Here is a 17,342-nt window from a genome sequence, read left to right as displayed (position 1 = left end):
TTGGCGGGTTCGCCTCTGAGCAGCACCAGGGCGAGCGAGGTCTGGGCCGGAACAGCTGGTGCTGAGCGGGGCAGGTGAGGGCATGCGCTGGCCGGGATAGAAGGGGTAAAGGGTGCCGGGGCGCGGGGATACAGGGCAGGCCTGCCCACTCCAGGGTCGCGGCCGGTCAGGGCACGTGCAGGGGGCGAGTCCCTCTATGAGTGTGTAGTGTGGGCAATGTGTCAATGACTGTGAGCGCGATCTGCACTCCAGCCTGGTTGACGGAGCAAGACTCTGTCTCACCAAAAAAAAAAAAAAGATTACTGTGAGCACAATGGATTAGTGATTACTGTGAGCACAATGGGTTAGTGGATTGTATGCGGTTAGTGTGCAGTATGTGCAGGTGTGACCCATGGATTGTGGTGCGTGTCTGCCTGCAAGAAGTGTGCATGGCACCTCTCTGTAGCTCTGAGTGACTGTGCTGGGCTAACACAGGGGTCCACGGTGCATGTGCACTTTGTATCCGGAGCTGTGGCAGTATGGTGCACTGGGTGTGCTTTGCGTGAATTGTGAGGTGTGAGTTTTGTGTGGCACATCCGTGGCCCCTGTGGTGTGCTGAGCCAGGTGATGGAAGGTGGGGCACATTTGTGCAGGGGTGACACTGACAGAATGTTTTCTATGGCCTGAGGGTGGCTCTGCCTTTTCCACCCAGTGCTCTGGAGGGCTTGGGAGAGTGCAAGCTCACCCGGATCTGGGTGGAGGAAGTATGACAGGTCCCAGGCTCACCCTGTCACACACACAAACACATATACACACAAGAGAAGCTGCTCCGGTCTCATTTTTTTTTATCTTCCAAAATTCCTTTGGATTTTGCATTCTTCTATAATATTTCTGCATTGGTTTTAATGTAAAAATACTGTTCTGATAAATTCCCATCCAATGAGTTGGCTCAAGGCTTGGAGGTAAGCTGGCTTTATCTTGGGGTGAGAATCCCCTGCCTGTCTCCCAAACTGAGATGCAAGGACCTGGACTCAGCAGGAATGAGGCTGTGACATTGGGTACGTGATGTGTGCTGGGGGCTTGGCAGGGGGAACGTTGTCTTGGCCACATCTAGGGCAGGGGCAGGAGAGCTGGGCTTTTGAGGAGGAACCCTGACCATCAATGAGGTTCTTGCTTCTTCTCCACTGCCTGGGCAGGAAGACGCTGCAGGACCCTGAGGACTACGAATAAGGGGGTTCCCCTAGCAGACTGCCTCCTGGGACAGTTAGGTGGTTGTGTCATCCAAGCTTGGTTCAAATTTATTTTAAGCAAATGCAGAAATACTAGAGAGGCTTTCGAAAGGGCTCTGGCACTTTATCTGCAGGACTTTGGGCAAAAAAAAAAACCTCACTGTGCCTCAGTTTCTTCCTTTGTAAAATGGAGATGTGTATAGTATTTGCCTCATAGGTTATTTTTAGGACTGCCTGAGTACCTGGACATAAAGTGACACAATCTCTGATACACATTCTAACAGCTGGTGACAAAACTATGATGATAGTGATGTCAACCCCCACACAACTAGGTCCTTGCCCACCCTAGGAACTCTCAGTTTTCACAGAGCCAATGATTCCAATAAGCTGTGTGGGCGGGAATCTGAGAGCCCCTGTTTGAGTATGTCTGGGAGATCCATTCCCATTCCCAGACAGAATCCTTGTTGAATTCTCAGTGACCATCTGATTCCTGGGAAGATGCATTCTGGGAAGGGAAGATGCGGGTCTTTGTCAAAGCCTGGGATGGAGCATGGGAGAGAGGTGCGGGGAGAAATGCAGGGGCAGCCATAGGCTTGGATGGAGGCTTCTCTGTCCTGACAAACCCTGGAGGAACAGAAAAATGCTGACCCTGCGTATATGTGTATTTTGGGAACTGGGAGGGGTATGAGCCTGGGGTGCCCTCTGCCTAGAATGAGTCAAGTCCAGAACAGGATCAGGATTGTTTGGACCTGGACCAAGATAGGCCCTGGAAGCTGAAAGGGAGGCTGTGAGGTCAGCACTGAGCTGGAGGCAGACATGGACCAGGAGGCCCCTGCAGGCTGAGCCTTATTTCTGTGGCTAAAACATTTGCATTGGCAGAGCAAAGTGCCCCTGTTCCCGTTTACTTCATTGGGTCAGTTTGGAGGAGTTGCTCGCAGGCCTTGGAGGACAAGGGGACATAAAAGGCAGTGTTGGGAGCTGTGGAAACATCTGGGGAGGGCACCTAAATATATCTCGTGGTGACGGGGTGCCATGATGGGTCAGTGCAAGCTCAGGCAGGGGCAGAGGCAAGCCACTGTCCCTAGTGTCCCCTAGCAGGGAGTACTGCTGCCCCAGAGGCCCTGAGAGCTTCTCTGGAAGGTCTGGAAGACAGAACCCTCCTGGGCAGAAGGAGGCCTGGCCCAGCCCTGACTTGCTGAACAATAAGTCCAGCTCTCTTCTCAGCTGTCAAGGGGTGGGATCAAGTGATGTTGTCGTCACTTCTGGCCCTGATTTCCTTTAATCCCTAATTCTGGCTATAATTGTTTATAATTCCACAGTCCTAGCCCTAAGAGTCTATAATTACCCTAACATTCTAGAAGTGTACAATTCAAACTCCAACTTTCTACACTCCAGAACTGTAACACTCTCCAATTCTGGCTCCAGTGTTGGAGGATTCTGGCCCTGGCTTTGGCAGTCTGACTCTTGCAAATTCATAAACTCCCAGGGAAGAGGTCACTTCAGCAGAATCATGTGAGAAGCCCCAGAAAAGGTCTCCTCCCTGCCTAAGCCAGCCTGGAGCGGAGGCAGGTGCCTGGTAAAATGGCCACATGCTCTCTGGGGTAGATGACAGTGAACCCAGAGACCCCTCCTCATCAGAGCAGCACAGTTGCTGGGAGTACTTCACAGCTGTCAGGGGAGGGTGGCCCTGGGGGAGAGAAAGTTTCAGATTTTGCATTCTAGGCACCTCTCGGATGAGGGTATTGTGGAGTCACTGGGCACCTTGAAAGGCCATCAAGAGGAAGGAGAGAGAGAACAAGAAATGGGGCTGAGGAGACCTCAAAGGCAAACCTCGTCCTCTCTGAGAGACCTCAGTTTGTAGAAAAGACTCCTGTGGAGCCAGCAGGTGCAGCATCATGGATGCACAGCCATGTCTGAACTCAGCATAGGCCGGGGGATGGAGAGCTCCAAAATTCACAGTGATTAGACTGAAACCTTGACTTGGGCTGGTGACAAGCAGGACTGGTGGCCGACTGGGCAAGTTGGGAACCATCCTCCCATAGAAACCTTTGCCTGCTTTCTCTGAGTATTCTGGCCAGGACTTGTGTGGGATGGCTGAAGAGCGTGAGCCAGACAAACCATCTGTGTTCCTGGGGAAACCTGTTAGCTTCTCTGGGAGGGTCAAAGGAAGGGCTTGGGGATCCAAGGACTCAGCTCTTCCTCTCCCATCTCTTTCCTGGTTCTGAAAGCTCTTCACATGCAACTTGCTGCTGAGCTAAGCTACAGCCCTGTGTATGCTGGCCAGAAGGGGGTGCATGCATGTGAGAGTGTCTGAGTGCCTGCTGTGGGTAGTGTGTTCCCAAGTGTGGCAGATGCCAGGGCATGTGTGCCTAAGCATGTGTGAAGCTGTGTGAGTTATGCGGAGCTGTGTCCGGGTCTGCGTGTGCTGTGCATGCGCCCTTGCAGAATTGCACCCACGGACACATGCTCCTTGTAACTCTGCCAGGTCTCTGTGGCCTCTCTGTGCTTTCCTATGATGGATGGCAAACAGCAGACCCTAGACTCTGGACAGAATGAGAGGCTCAGATTGCAGAGAGGGAAAACCTCTGCAGCTCAGCAAGAGGGCCAAGTCTCTGGCCAGATGTAGTAGTTCATGTTTGTAATCCCAAAACTTTGGGAGGCTGAGGCAAGAGGATTGATTGAGACCAGGAGCTTGACAACAGCCTGTGCAAACTAGAAAGGCCCTGTCTATACAAAAAAATACAAAAATTAGCCAGGCATGGTAGCTCACACTTATAGTCCCAACTACTTGGGAGGCTGAGGAGGGAGGATCATTTGAGCCCAGGAGGTCAAGGCTGCAGTGAGCTATGTGTTTGTACCACTGCACTCCAGTCTGAGCAATGGAGCAAGACTCTGTCTAAAAAAAAAAAGGTGTCCAGTTTCCTCCTGTCCAAGGAGACCACCAAGCATGCTTCCTGCAAACCTCTTTAAAATCTGATCTGAATTCCAGAGGGACCGTGCTCCTGCAGACCCGGGACCAGGCAGCCTCCTGTTTCAGTCAAGAGGGCTGAGGGCATGTTTTTCCTCCCTCCGTGGGAGCAGCTAGGGGGCATGGGTGGTGGCCAGGGATGTGCACGAGACCATTCCTGCCTGCCAGGGGTCTCATCACAGGCTACAGGCCTTCTCAGCCCTTGACTCGTGTGGATTGGAACAGCTTTCCATTCCACAGCTGGGAAAACCAAGGTTCAGGAAGGGCTGAGACCCACCCAAGGGAGTAGCCAGTACTGAGCTGTGAGTCCAGCTCAGGGCTAGGAATGAGGACCCTAGGACTGAGCTAGCAGTGACTGCCTGGGGGCAGGAACTCTGGGGCTGGGGTGCCAAGGTCAGCCTGGTCAGCTAGTGGTGAGCATCACCCAGCCAGGGCATGTGGGGTGTAAACTGTAAAGCACTTGATTCATTGTACAGGACCCAGGGGGCTTCCTGCTGGTGACTGAGTGCAGGAGGGTGGCTGTGGAGGGGTCAGTGCCCACAGGCAACATAGGGTCTGCAGAGCTTCAACCTTGGCACTCCTCCCCTCCCGGTGAGGAGCCTACATACAGCCTGGGCTGAGCTGGGAGAGCCTGTGCCTGAATGAAAGTTATCCCCTAAGGCTTCCTCCTCCTCTTATGTAACTGCTTTTATTCTCGGGAGAAAATCAAGAGCCTGGGAACCCCACAAATCTCCCGTAGCATCTAGGACAGTTTGGGATTACGGCAAGGATTTCGGAAACTGAGAAAACAAGGACTGTGGACTAGGGGTTTGCAGGGCTCTCCAGGAGCGGCATGTGTGGAGTGCCTGCGGAGGCACAGGCCTGGGCAAACATGTATGTGAACAGATGTACGCACCCCGGAGCCACTCACAGAAACACACACACGCACTTGGGCACAATCCCAAACACCTGTGCCTTGTGAATGCAGGTGCATTTTCCAGCACAGGCACACTCATGGCTGACAAGCCTCTGGGCAGACACTGCACCCAGCATTCATGTTCTCCCCCAGCCTGGGGGCCTGATGGGGGCTGGTGGCTCTCAAAGCTACCTCAAGGCTCTGCCTCTGCCTCCAGGAACCAGCTTTCCCGGCCTTGTCCCTTTCCCGACTTTTCCCCCACACCTTCTCACCACAAGGACAGAGGAGGGGCCCTTCCTGTCAACTGGCTGGGAGCAGAGGTGGCTTTGTCTTTTCGGAAGAACTAGTTCCATGGAATTTGTGTTTATTTCCCATCAGGGCCCCACAGGGTGAGGGGCTGGTTTTCAGAGTTTTCTGCCTGCCTGTCATCTGGATAGTGTCTAAAAATTTGCAAAACTGCCTTCCTGTCAGTGTCTAGCTCACTCTTCATGACACTCCTGAGATGTAAGTGCCTTTACTTCCTCTGTTTGGCAGATGAGGGAACTGAGGCCCAGAGAGGGATGGGACTGTCTGAGGTCACACAGCAAGTTGAGGCAGGGTTGACCAAAACTCTCATGAGCTGGGGCTGGGAGGAAAGTGCTTTCAGCTTCCTGGGGCTTAGGGTATGAGGATTTGGCTCCCAGAGCCTAGAGGGTGGGGCAGGCTGGCACTACCAGGTGGGCCTGCCACAGAAACACCTCACACTCCTTTACCAAAATCTGACGGGGGGCACAGCCAGACCCTCATAGGCCAGCACTGTGCTGTGAGGCTCATCCCTGTACCACCTTCGTGGATATCCCAGGGGAGAAGGCAGGACGGGGAGCAGGAATACCTCTGCCTTGCTGTGTGACCCAGGCAAGCCCCGACCCTCTCTGGGTCTTGTGCCTTTCCATCTACTGGGATATTGAGATTGGGGATTGGTTGAGGGATGTGCTCCCTCTCCAGACCACAGAGGAAGCAGAGAACTTCCCCAGGGCCAGGAGTGGGGCGCAAGCTCAGGATACTCCCTGCCAAAGCCCTGGCAGTCCTGAGCTGCAGCCTATACCCAGGGAGTCCCAGCCTTGGCCATGGCCTGCTGCTGAGACCAACAAGGCAGGGCCTGGCACAGAGTTGGGGAGAGTCTCCTCCAGGCTGGGTGGCTGGGAGAGGGGATCTGGCAAATCCAGATGGGGCCTGTCTACCTGTCTGAGGCTGCAGCCTCCTGACTCTCTGACCCTTACCCTCCTTTATGTTTCTCTACAGCTGCTCTTATCACTACCCGGCCTGCTATATATTTACTCATTAACTGAAAGAAACTACTCTCCCCTGCTAGAATACAGGTGTCTCAAGGGCGGGACTTGGTTTTTTGACCTCAAGTGCCTTGAACGTTACTTGAATAGAATAGGTGTCCAATAAGCACTTGTTACAAAGAAGAGGAGGAGGAGGAAGAGGGAGAATGAATCATCTTACAGTTGGAGAGGGCCCACCATAGGCCCGGCTAGAGCGGCCCTGGCTGCCTTCTCCTCATCAAGCCCAAGCTCAAGGATGGATTGGGGAGGGGAGGGGAGGGGAGGGTCGTCTGCAGTCAGCCTTTCCCCCAAGATCACCTTCCATCTTCAGTGCTATCCTCATTCCTGGGTGGGGCTCGTCTGGACCCACAGGGTTGGAGCCACAGACAAGAGAGCCATTAATCTCGGGGTCTCAGCCTCTCTCAATGGATCTTCCAGGCACTGCTGAGAAAACCAGGGTAATGGTTTCCTGTAGCAGCAACAAGCAGGAGCATGGCCATCTCCAGACTCCAGAGAATGGGGAGGAAGAGGAAAAGTGGCCACCCGATGTGTGCCTTCCCTGTACCAGGCCATGGTCCTGAAATGTTATCTCACTGCATCCTCCCGACAGTCCCTGAGGTTAAATTGGTGATGCTGCTTGTTTGGGTGAACAAACAGAGGGTGAATGAAGTGACTTACTGGCACGTGGGTAGAGGCTGAGGTCAGCGTTGGTGTAAGGGACTTGAGCATCAGGGTTCTTGGGATTTGAGCCCTGGCCCTGCTGCTGGCCAGCTCTGTGCTGTGGCGACTTAGTTCCTCTCCCAGATGTCTCGGTTCCCTCATCTGCTGCTCTCCAGACTTCTGCCAGACATCGCACACGACAGTTTCCGGCACAGGAATGTTCTGGCCGCAGGCGCTGCTCCACGAGTGGGAATTTGCTCCAGCACTTCACAGACTGCAACTGAGGCACTTGCTAACTCTTGGGTGAGTTTTTTGGGTCCCCTAGGAGCTTCCTGAGTACATGCAGTTCACTTGCAGCCACCAAGGCTCATCACAGGCAAGAGTGGCAGTGGGGAAGGCACTGGGGTCCTCCTCCTTCCTCTGCCTGGCTATGCCTGGAGCCTGCAGACTGCAGTGTGGAGGGATGAGGCACACAGGACGGGAGGGGAGGACATGGACACATTGGTGCTGTGCCGTGCCTTGCTGGAGAAGTGGAATAGCTCGGGCGGGATTCAGAGCCACAGAGGTCTAGGTGTGAATCCAAATGTCTAGCAAGGACACTTTTCCTCTCTGGGCCTCAATTTCTTACTTTCTAAAATGGGGGTAACAGTGGTCTCCCCCTGCATATGTGAAAACTGCTAAGTGTAGTATGCTGGTGAGGGTCCCTCACGGAGAGGCTGGCCCTGCCCTCAGAACTCCCCAGGAACTTTGGTTGAGGGAGTGAGTAGGAAGGATTAGTGACTGAATAACTGTCCACAGAGGAGGCCCTTGGGAAACCTCTCACTTCTGCCATCCCAGCTAAATCTTAAGGCAGCCTGGAGCTGGCCCCACGAGAATGGTGGGAAGAATGAGTCCCTGAGTCCAAGTGTGTCTTGTTAAGCGTGAAAGGGCATATCTGGGGGAGCTGTGTTAAAACTTTTCTGGAGTTTCTATTGCCACTCGGCTCAGCTGATATCAACACAGAAAACAGGCAGCACAGCCCACGCGTTCAGCCCCCGCCTCTTGAAGATATTTGGGACTCACATCTCTTGCCAACTCTAGAATGGGTCAGATTCAGGGAAACTCTCCACCCCTCAGTATCAATGAGATGAAAAATGAGAAGGCCCTTTGCAAACTCTAACATGTTGTGCCCAGAAGGTGCATCTCCATGTGTGCCAAGCCCCTGGGTGTGTACATGAAAGCGATAACGTCCAGCTTCCAGTGTATGTGCGTGTGGATGCCTGGCTGGGTGGGGGGAACTCTACACCGCCCTCGACTCCTTTGTGGCTGGGGTTCTTCTAAAATTCTTACAATGTTTTTTTGCATATCCTCAGTTTGTCAGTTTATCAGAAAGGAAGGGGGCCACGGTCCGGAAGCCTGGCAATTGTCTCTGAGCCTGCCAGCTCTTCTCTCCTGCCCTTGCCTTATCCTGTGGCTGTCTCTGGAGGCCTGATTGCTGGGAGCTCCCAGTATGGCCCGTTCTGCAGGGTCAGAAGCTTGCCTAGCTGCTCTGAGCAGCCCACCCGCCACCTGTTTTTCCATCTGTGGCTATGCACTGGCTGCTTTCACACCACTGTCCCACTGACTCTTTTTATTTTTAGATTTTTATGTTTTTAAAGCTAGAGTCTTGCTGTGTCACCCAAGCTGGAGTACAGTGGCACCATTATTGCTTACTGTAACCTTGAACTCCTGGGCTTAAGCAATCCTGCTGCCTCAACCTCCCAAGTATCTGGGACTACAAGCATGTGCCACATGCTCAGCTCATTTTTAAAATATTTTGTAGAGATAGGGTTTTGCTATGTCACCCAGGCTAGTCTTAAACTGCTGGCCTCAAGTGCCACTGATTCTTTGTAACATCCCAATACTCTGCAGAAATGCTATTTATTGTTCCCATTTTATAGGCAAGGAAATGAAGCCTTGTTGAAGGGAAATGGCTCTCCCAGAGTTATCCAGCCAGCTAGTGGCAATGCTGGGATTTCAATTCTTACCTAACTCCAAAAAGTTTATTAATTGTTGTGGCTTACCTAGTGGGTATGTGTTGGCTGTTTGGCTGAATGAATAAATAAACGAAATAACAGATGAATCAATCATTCTGTCAAAATTGAGCTGAAAGAGAAAGTTAAGCAATAATAGCAATGTCTGTCATTGATTGAGCAACTACAATGTGTCAAGTGTTTCACGAAAAAATGAAAGCATCAGGAGGCTGAGGCAGGAAAATTGCTTGAACCCGGGAGGCGGAGATTGCAGTGAGCTGACACTTGGTCTCAAGAAAGAGAGAGAGAGAGAGAGAGAGAGGGAGACAGAGAGAGAGACAGAGAGAGATGGAGGGAGGGAGGGAGGGAGGGAGGAAGGAAGGGAGGGAGGGAGGGAGGGAGGGAGGGAGGGAGGGAGGGAGGGAGGGAGGGAGGGAAAGGAAGGAAAGAAAAAGAAAGCAGTCAGGATTATTGTTATTCCTATTTTGCAGTAGAGAAAGCCGAGGCTCAGAGAAATTAAAGGATCATGTCTGGTGTGGGAGCTGGAACTGTAATTTGTCAGTGTGCAGACCCAGAGCCTGAACCTAGCTTTCCTGGTTCCTTAGCATGAGAGTGAGGTGGCAGAGTCTGGCAATAGGTGCCCATTACAGCAGAGGAACCAGGGCCAGTCGAGACTCTCAGGAAGCTGGGTGCAACAGCCCACCCTGCCCACTCCTGCCTCAGGGCCATTTCCGCATTTTTCTCTGAAATGGGTTTCTGTTTCAGGCTGGGGTGGGCATCTGGCAGCCCAGGCTCTGACTCTCCTTCTCTGATTGATGACTTGTGTACTTAGGGCCAATGCCCTGGCATGGGGTGATTGCTGCTTCCCCTTTCCCAAGGTCGGCCATGTCATTAATAGCTCCATGGGAGGGCAGGGCCTGCACAAGATGCAGTCATTGGTCTATGGAGATGGCATAGGCTGGGTCAGTGGCTTCTGTGCCCAGCCCTGTGTGGATGCCAGGAACCCTGGGGCTAGTGGGTCCAGCTCTCCCCTTAGGAACTCATGGGCTGGGAACTTAGCCCCAGGAAGATGAATTCTGCAGTAGCTGAGACAGAGTCTGACATCCTGACTCCCAAGGCAGTCAGTCCCAGCTGGTTTTCATGGCCTGGGACAGAGTAGGACTGTCCTGTGGTACCAGAAGGCAAATCTCAACTCAGAGTGAGGGATAACCTTGTTTCTATCATACCAGAGGGATGGGAACCAGCCTTTTAAATCAGCCCACAGTTCCTGAGTGTCCTGTCCCTTCTATTATGGGACAGGGACACAACAGGGACAGACTCTGCACAGCAGGAGAGCCCATTGTCTGAGGGAGGAGACATTCCCTCCGGCAGTGGTTAATTTGATGGTTGAGGCAAGAGACAGACTTGGAAGTGTTAGAACCTGTCGCACTTGACAACAGCTTCGTTCATGCCCTCACACGGTGCCCTCCTGAGAAGGACACGCCTCTGTAGCACAGAGGGAAAACCGAGGCACAGAGAGGCCAATGTTTGGGATAGAAATGCCTCTGTTGCAAAAAGTTGCTGGAGTAAAGCAGATAATAATAGATTAAAAACTAAACAGTCGACTGGGTGCAGTGGCTCACGCCTGTAATCCCAGCACTTTGGGAGGCCAAGGCAGGTGGATCACGAGGTCAAGAGTTCGAGATCAACCTGGCCAACATGGTGAAACCCCATCTCTACTAAAAATACAAAAACTAGCCAGACATGGTGGTGTGTACCTGTAGTCCCAGCTACTTGGAAAGCTGACGCAAGAGAATCACTTGAACCCGGGAGGCAAAGTTTACGGTGAGCCAAGATGGCGCCACTGCACTCCAGCCTGGGCAAGAGTGAAACTCCATCTCTAAAAAAAAAAAACACAAACAAAAAATAGCAACAACAAAAAACTAAACAGTCCCCAGCCTAGGTGTCCTCCCAGACTAGAAATCTCCCTTCTGACTCTTACATTCATTGGTGAGATTCATTGTGGACTTGCTTTGTGCCAGGCCCACTCAGCAGCTTTATTATAGATTTATCTTATAATGGCAGCAACACCAAGAGCGGTTAATGTTATAACTCACATAAAATAAATGGGGAAACTGAGACTCAGAGTTAACTAACTTGCTCCAGCTCATATAACTAGTAGAAGCAGAGGGGTTCAAACCTGGGACTATCTGTCCCTAAAACTCATGACTCTCCCACTCCATGGGGTTCTTGTTCACAAGATGTCAGGCCTCTGAGCATATCATTAAATGGTAAAATGCAAGTGATAACATAAAAAAAGGAGCAATTAGGGAAACACAAATCAAAACCACAATATGATACCACTTTACACCCACTAAAATGGTTACAATGAAAAAGACAGACAATAACAAGTGTTGTCCAGGATGTGAAGAAATTGGAGCTCTCAAATACTGCTAGTTGTTAAAATGCACGCTTTGAATGACGAGACCCCCTAAACCGGCTTTGTGTGAGCAACGTGGCTGTTTATTCTCCTGGGTGCAGGTGGGCTAAGGCCAAAAAGCGCGTTAGCAAAGGGCGGTGGGATAGGAGTTGGTTTTATAGGTTGGGGCAAATCTTTTGGGTGTTATGGAGTAAGATCAGTTACAGTGGTCGGGGTAGGGGCAAGGAGTATACATTACCGTAAGTTCAGTTACAATGGCGGGTGGGGTATGGCCTAAGAGTAATTAAGATGGTAAGGTGGGAGGGTGGGGTGAGGAGTATTCACATTATTATAATGTCAGTTAAGATGGCAGGGTGGGGTGAAGGGAAGCTTAATGATGGTGAGTAGGGACACTCTGCTGGGCGATCAGGGATAATGGTGAATGAAGGGTTGCGGGTGGTAATCAGCCAAGGCTGGCAGGACTTTAGACTTTCTGGTCCGGGCTTGCACATGGAGGCCTGACACTAGTGAGAATGACAAATTATATAGCCATTGTGGAGTGCAGTTAGGCAGCACCTCAAAAAGTTAAACATAGAGTTACCAAATGATCCCCTAGTTCCATTACAAGGTGTATACACAGAAAATTTAAAACACAAAAACTTCTACACAAATGTTTATACAGCATTATTCGTAATAGCCAAAAAGTGGGAATAACCCAAAATGCCATCAGTGGATGAACAGATAAACAATTATGTGGTCTATCCATACGATGGAATATTATTCAGCCATAAAAATGAAATTTTGATTTATGCTACAACATGGATGAACCTTGAAGACATGCTAAGTAAAATAAGTCAGACACAAAAAGGCACATATTATATGATTCAATTTACATAAAAGGTCCAGAACAGGCAAATTCATAAATACAAAAAGGAGATTAGTGCGTTTCCAGGGGAATGGGGAACAAAATGAATGGGAGTAACTGCTACTGGGTACAGGATTTCTTTCTGTGGTTATAAAAATGTTCTGAAATTAGGTAGTGATGATGGTTGCACAATCTCATGAATATGCTAGAAACCTCTGAATTGTCCACTTTGAAAGGCTGAATTTTATGGTATGTGAGTTTCATCTTAATTTTTTAAAATATGGGAGCAGGAATATAGAAATTACATAGAAGTTTGAGATGAATGTTGATCCTCAGGTAGGTGAACAGGGAAACTTGACTGTGGGTGTCCTTGCAGCTGGAGTGAAAAGGGAGAAAAGCAGCTTCCAAGAGGAGGAAACCAGCTCTTCAGGCGCTTAGGTCTAGGACAAGATTCCTATAAACCCAAGTTAGCCCACTGCGACATAATATCAGAAATACAGATTTTATTATTATTATTACTTTTTAGACACTGTTTCAGTCTGTCGCCCAGGCTGGAGTGCAGTGGCGCGATCTCAGCTCACTGCAACCTCTGCCTCCTGAATTCAAGTGATTCTTGTGCCTCAGCCTCTCAGTAGCTGGGATTACAGGTGTGCGCCAGCGTACCTGGCTAATTTTTGTATTTTTATTTATTTATTTATTTGAGATGGAGTTTCGCTCCTTTTACCCAGGATGGAGTGCAATGGCGCGATCTCAGCTCACCGCAACCTCTGCCTCCTGGGTTCAGGCAATTCTCCTGCCTCAGCCTCCTGAGTAGCTGGGATTACAGGCACGCGTCACCATGCCCAGCTAATTTTTTGTATTTTTAGTAGAGACGGGGTTTCACCATGTTGACCAGGATGATCTCGATCTCTTGACCTCGTGATCCACCTGCCTCAGCCTCCCAAAGTGCTGGAATTATAGGCATGAGCCACCGCACCCGGCCATAATTTTTGTATTTTTAGTAGAGACGGGGTTTCACCATGTTGGCCAGGCTGGTCTCAAACTCCCGACCTCAAATGATCTGCCCACCTTGGCCTCTCAAAGTGCTGAGATTACAGGCATGAGCTACTGGGCCCAGCCAGAAATACAGATTTTTTTTTTTGTCTCCCACCTGAGATTCTAATGCAAAAAGTATCAAGAACTGGGAAGGGCCTGCGATTTGACCACACTTGCAAGCCAATGAGTTAGCCTACTACAGTTTCATAGATGCCGGCAGAAGACACAAGACTTCCGGTTAAAGATAAAGAACTTTGTTCCTCACAGCAATAGAAGTAGCCCAAATATCAGCATTTGCACCAGTTCCCCAATTCCTGTAGGACAATGCAAAAGGGAACAGGTAATAGCTGCACATGCAATGGCTTGCATAACAAGGAAAGGAATCTGGAGCTTAGGCAGTCTGTATCTTTTATAAGGGGTAGTAAGCCTGCCTGAACTTTGCCCCAGAGAAAGATACCATATTTGTTAGTTATACCAGATGGTCAATAAACCCGTTTTTTTTTGTTTTTGTTTTTGTTTTATTGTACTTTAGGTTCTGGGGTACATGTACAGATCATGCAGGATTGTTGAATAGGATTGTTGTACATACATGGCAAGGTGGTTTGCTGCCTCCATCCCCCACATCATCTATACCTGGCATTTTTCCCCACATTACCCTTCCCCATCCTCCCCACCCCCCACTGTCCCTCCCCTAGCCCCCTGACAACAGACAGTGTGTGATGCTCCCCTCCCTTTGTCCACATGTTTTCATTGTTCAACACCCACCTATGAGTGAGAACATGCGATAAACCTGGCTTTGGCTCCATTAGGGGACACTATCTTTATCTTTATCTTCCAAGGCTGTCTGCTCTACAAATATCCTTGAAAAGGTTGTCTGGAATAAAGGCAGTCTGTCTCTGCCCATAAGACATGCAGAAATCTGAGTGGCCCTTGGAGAATTGTCTCCCAATACAGTAGATGTGCTGGTCAGGGCTGAGTTGTATTTGTTTATTTTTATTTTGTCTTTTATTGTGATAAAATACACATAACAAAATTTGCAGTTTTAATCCTTTTTGATTGTACAATTCACTGGCATTAAGTATATGCATACTGTTGGGCAACCATCACATCACCACCATTCCAGCTCCAGCACTTTTTTGAGACAGAGTCTTGCTCTGTCACCCACGCTGGAGTATAGTGGTATGATCTAGGCTCACCGCAACCTCTGCCTCCCAGGCTCAAGCGATCTTCTACCTCAGCTGGGATTACAGGCACCTGCCAGCATGCCCAGCTAATTTTTGTATTTTTAGGGGAGTCAGAGTTTCACCATGTTGGTCAGGCTGGTCTTGAACTCCTGACCTCAGGTGATCTGCCCAGTCTCCTTGGCCTCCCAAAGTGCTAGGATTACGGGCATCAGTCACTGCTTTCAACCCTCCAGGACTTTTTAAAATCATCCACTGAAACTCAATGCTCATTAAATAATAACTCCCCATTCTCCCACCCTCTCAGCCCCTGGCAATCCCCACTCTACTTTCTGTCTCTATGAATTTGACTCTTCTAGGTACCTTATATAAGTGGAATCATACAGTATTTGTCCCTTTTTGACTGGCTGATTGCACTTGAAATAAAGTTTTCAAGTTTCATCCGTGTTGTAGCATGTATCAGAATTTTACTTTTTAAGGCTGAATAATCATTGTATGTATGAATAGCATTTTATCTATCGATTCCTCCCTCTATGGATGTTTGGCATGTCTCTACCTTTGGGCTATTGTGAATAATGCTGCTATGAACACTGATGTATAGACATCTGTTTGAGTCCTTGCCTTCAATTCTTCTGGTTAGAATTCTAGGAGCAGAATTGCTGGATCATATGGTAATTTTATGTTGTTTTTTTTTTTATAAACAGCCATAATATTTTTCACAGAGGCCACATCATTTTACATTTCCACCAGTAATGCAAAGTTTCCCAGTTTCTCCACGCCCTCACCAACGCTTGTTATTTCCTAGGTTGGTTTTTTTTTTTTTTAATCATAGCCATCTTAATGGGTATGAAGTGGTGTCTCATGGTTTCACTTTGCTTTCCCTATTGATTAGTAGCGTTGAGCAACTTTTCTTTCCTTTTTTTTTTTTTTGAGACGGAGTTTCGCTCTTGTTACCCAGGCTGGAATGCAATGGCGCGATCTCGGCTCACCGCAACCTCCGACTCCTGGGTTCAAGCAATTCTCCTGCCTCAGCCTCCCAAGTAGCTGGGATTACAGGCATGCGCCACCATGGCCAGCTAATTTTTTGTATTTTTAGTAGAGACGGGGTTTCACCGTGTTGACCAGGATGGTCTTGATCTCTTGACCTTGTGATCCACCCGCCTCGGCCTCCCAAAGTGCTGGAATTACAGGCGTGAGACACCTACTTGTGTATCTTCTTCGGAGAAATGTCTGTTTAAGTCCTTTGCTGATTTTTGAATTGGGTTGTTTCTTTCGTTGTTTAGTTTGTAGGAGTTCTTTATGCATTCTAGGTATTAATACCTTATCAGACATACGGTTTGCAAATATTTGCTTTCATCCTGGGTTGCCTTCCCACTCTTTTGCTAATGTCCTTTGATGTACAATAGTGCTTTTTGTTTGTTTGTAGAAAGTGATTTATTTAGAGAGAGAGAAAGGAGGAGAGAGAAACAGCTAACTCTCACACTGAGTGAAAGAAAAGCCGCTCTCACGCTGAGTGAGAAGGGTTTCCAGAGGGGGAAAACCAGAGAAGGAAAGCTCCGCTCACATTGAGTGAGAGAATCCAGAAAGATAGAATCCAGGAGAGGAAACAGCTTCCACACTGAGTGGAAGGGAACAGAGAGAGAGATGGGGCTTAGGAGGGGAAGACAGGCTTTCATGAGAGAGTGTGGAAGGGGACTCCAGGGGGACAATCCAGGATAGAGAAAAACAGCTTCCAAGAGAGTGTTTGTGGAAGGGGATCCAAACATGGAGTCCTGATGAACAATAGTTTTAATTTTTGATAAATTCCAACTTATTTAATTTGCTGTTATTGTTGTTCTTGCCTATGCTTTTGGTGTCAGGCTGGTCAGGGCTATTTTGGTTACAAGAGACAAATGCAGCTAGCTTGGGCAAGAAAAGATTTATCAGTTTATATAAATAAAAAGGCCACGGTCAACCTGGATCTGACATGGCTACATCCAGCAGTTACAAGGATGACATGATCATCCCTCTCCTAACTCTCCTACATTCTCGCTCAAGTTCTTCCCAGAAGCACCAGGCTTCCATGGTCCACACAGCTAATAATCCAGGAGGAAATGAGTGAGAACCTTTCACGCTGGTTCCACAAAAATTCCTGGGGCGAACTCTAACTGGTCAGCCCTGAATCCATCACTGGTGAGGAGTCTGGATGGATGCTGGGTCTGGTGACCACCTAGAATGAAGAAAATTGCCACTGAATGGGGCAGGAGGCTCCCAATAGGAAGAAATACTAGACAGGCAAACTTTCCTCCCCAAAAAGAGTCCAGGAGTCTGATGGGCAGCCAGGGTTGGGAAGCTCTGCTTAGAAGGGTGTCCCTTACCTTAGGCTTCCTGTGAGGGGCCTGGGAGAAGTACAGGGAATCCTTCTAGTTGATCCCTGAAGATTTCCTAGAGGATGCAGCATTTATGAGGCCCTGTGACTGATGGAAGAATGAGGCCAGGGCAGACTGGGCCCCAGGCAAGTTGGATCAGAGCAGTAGGGGGGCTGGATTCCCCTGCTACCTGAAATCCTTCCTAGCCCAGCCCTGCTCTATTGTAGGGGCTAAGAATGTGCACTCTGCAACCAGACTCCCTGGGTTCATAGCCCAGGAGTCATTCCTTCTCCCTGTGCTACCTTGAGCTAAACTTTTGTGCCTTGGTTTCCCCACCAGAAGCATAAAAGTGAGATAATAACAAGTCCCACCTTGCAGGGTCCTCATGAGGATTAAATGGGGCAACATGCATCTGGCACACACTAAGGCTTCAATAATTGTATTATCATCATTATTAGTTTGGGCCTCTTTTCAAGCTCATCCAGA

At 49.3% G+C, this 17,342-nt stretch overlaps 1 protein-coding gene across 2 annotated transcripts in view; it reads left to right on the top strand.

Annotated features, from left to right (window-relative positions):
- Window positions 1-7,117: 7,117 nt before the first annotated feature.
- The window catches only part of P2RY6 (pyrimidinergic receptor P2Y6), a 28,489-nt gene continuing 18,264 nt past the window's right edge, over window positions 7,118-17,342 (top strand). For both annotated transcript variants that reach the window (XM_078340262.1, XM_017977807.4), the window contains exon 1: window positions 7,118-7,341. In XM_078340262.1, coding sequence (XP_078196388.1) covers window positions 7,256-7,341 — 86 coding nt within the window. In that variant the 5' untranslated portion in view covers window positions 7,118-7,255. The remainder of the gene's footprint in view (window positions 7,342-17,342) is intronic.

Source organism: Callithrix jacchus, chromosome 10, assembly GCF_049354715.1.
Source record: "Callithrix jacchus isolate 240 chromosome 10, calJac240_pri, whole genome shotgun sequence".
In the NCBI taxonomy this organism is placed as follows: Eukaryota; Metazoa; Chordata; class Mammalia; order Primates; family Cebidae; genus Callithrix; species Callithrix jacchus.
This window is presented reverse-complemented; position numbering and strand designations above follow the sequence as displayed.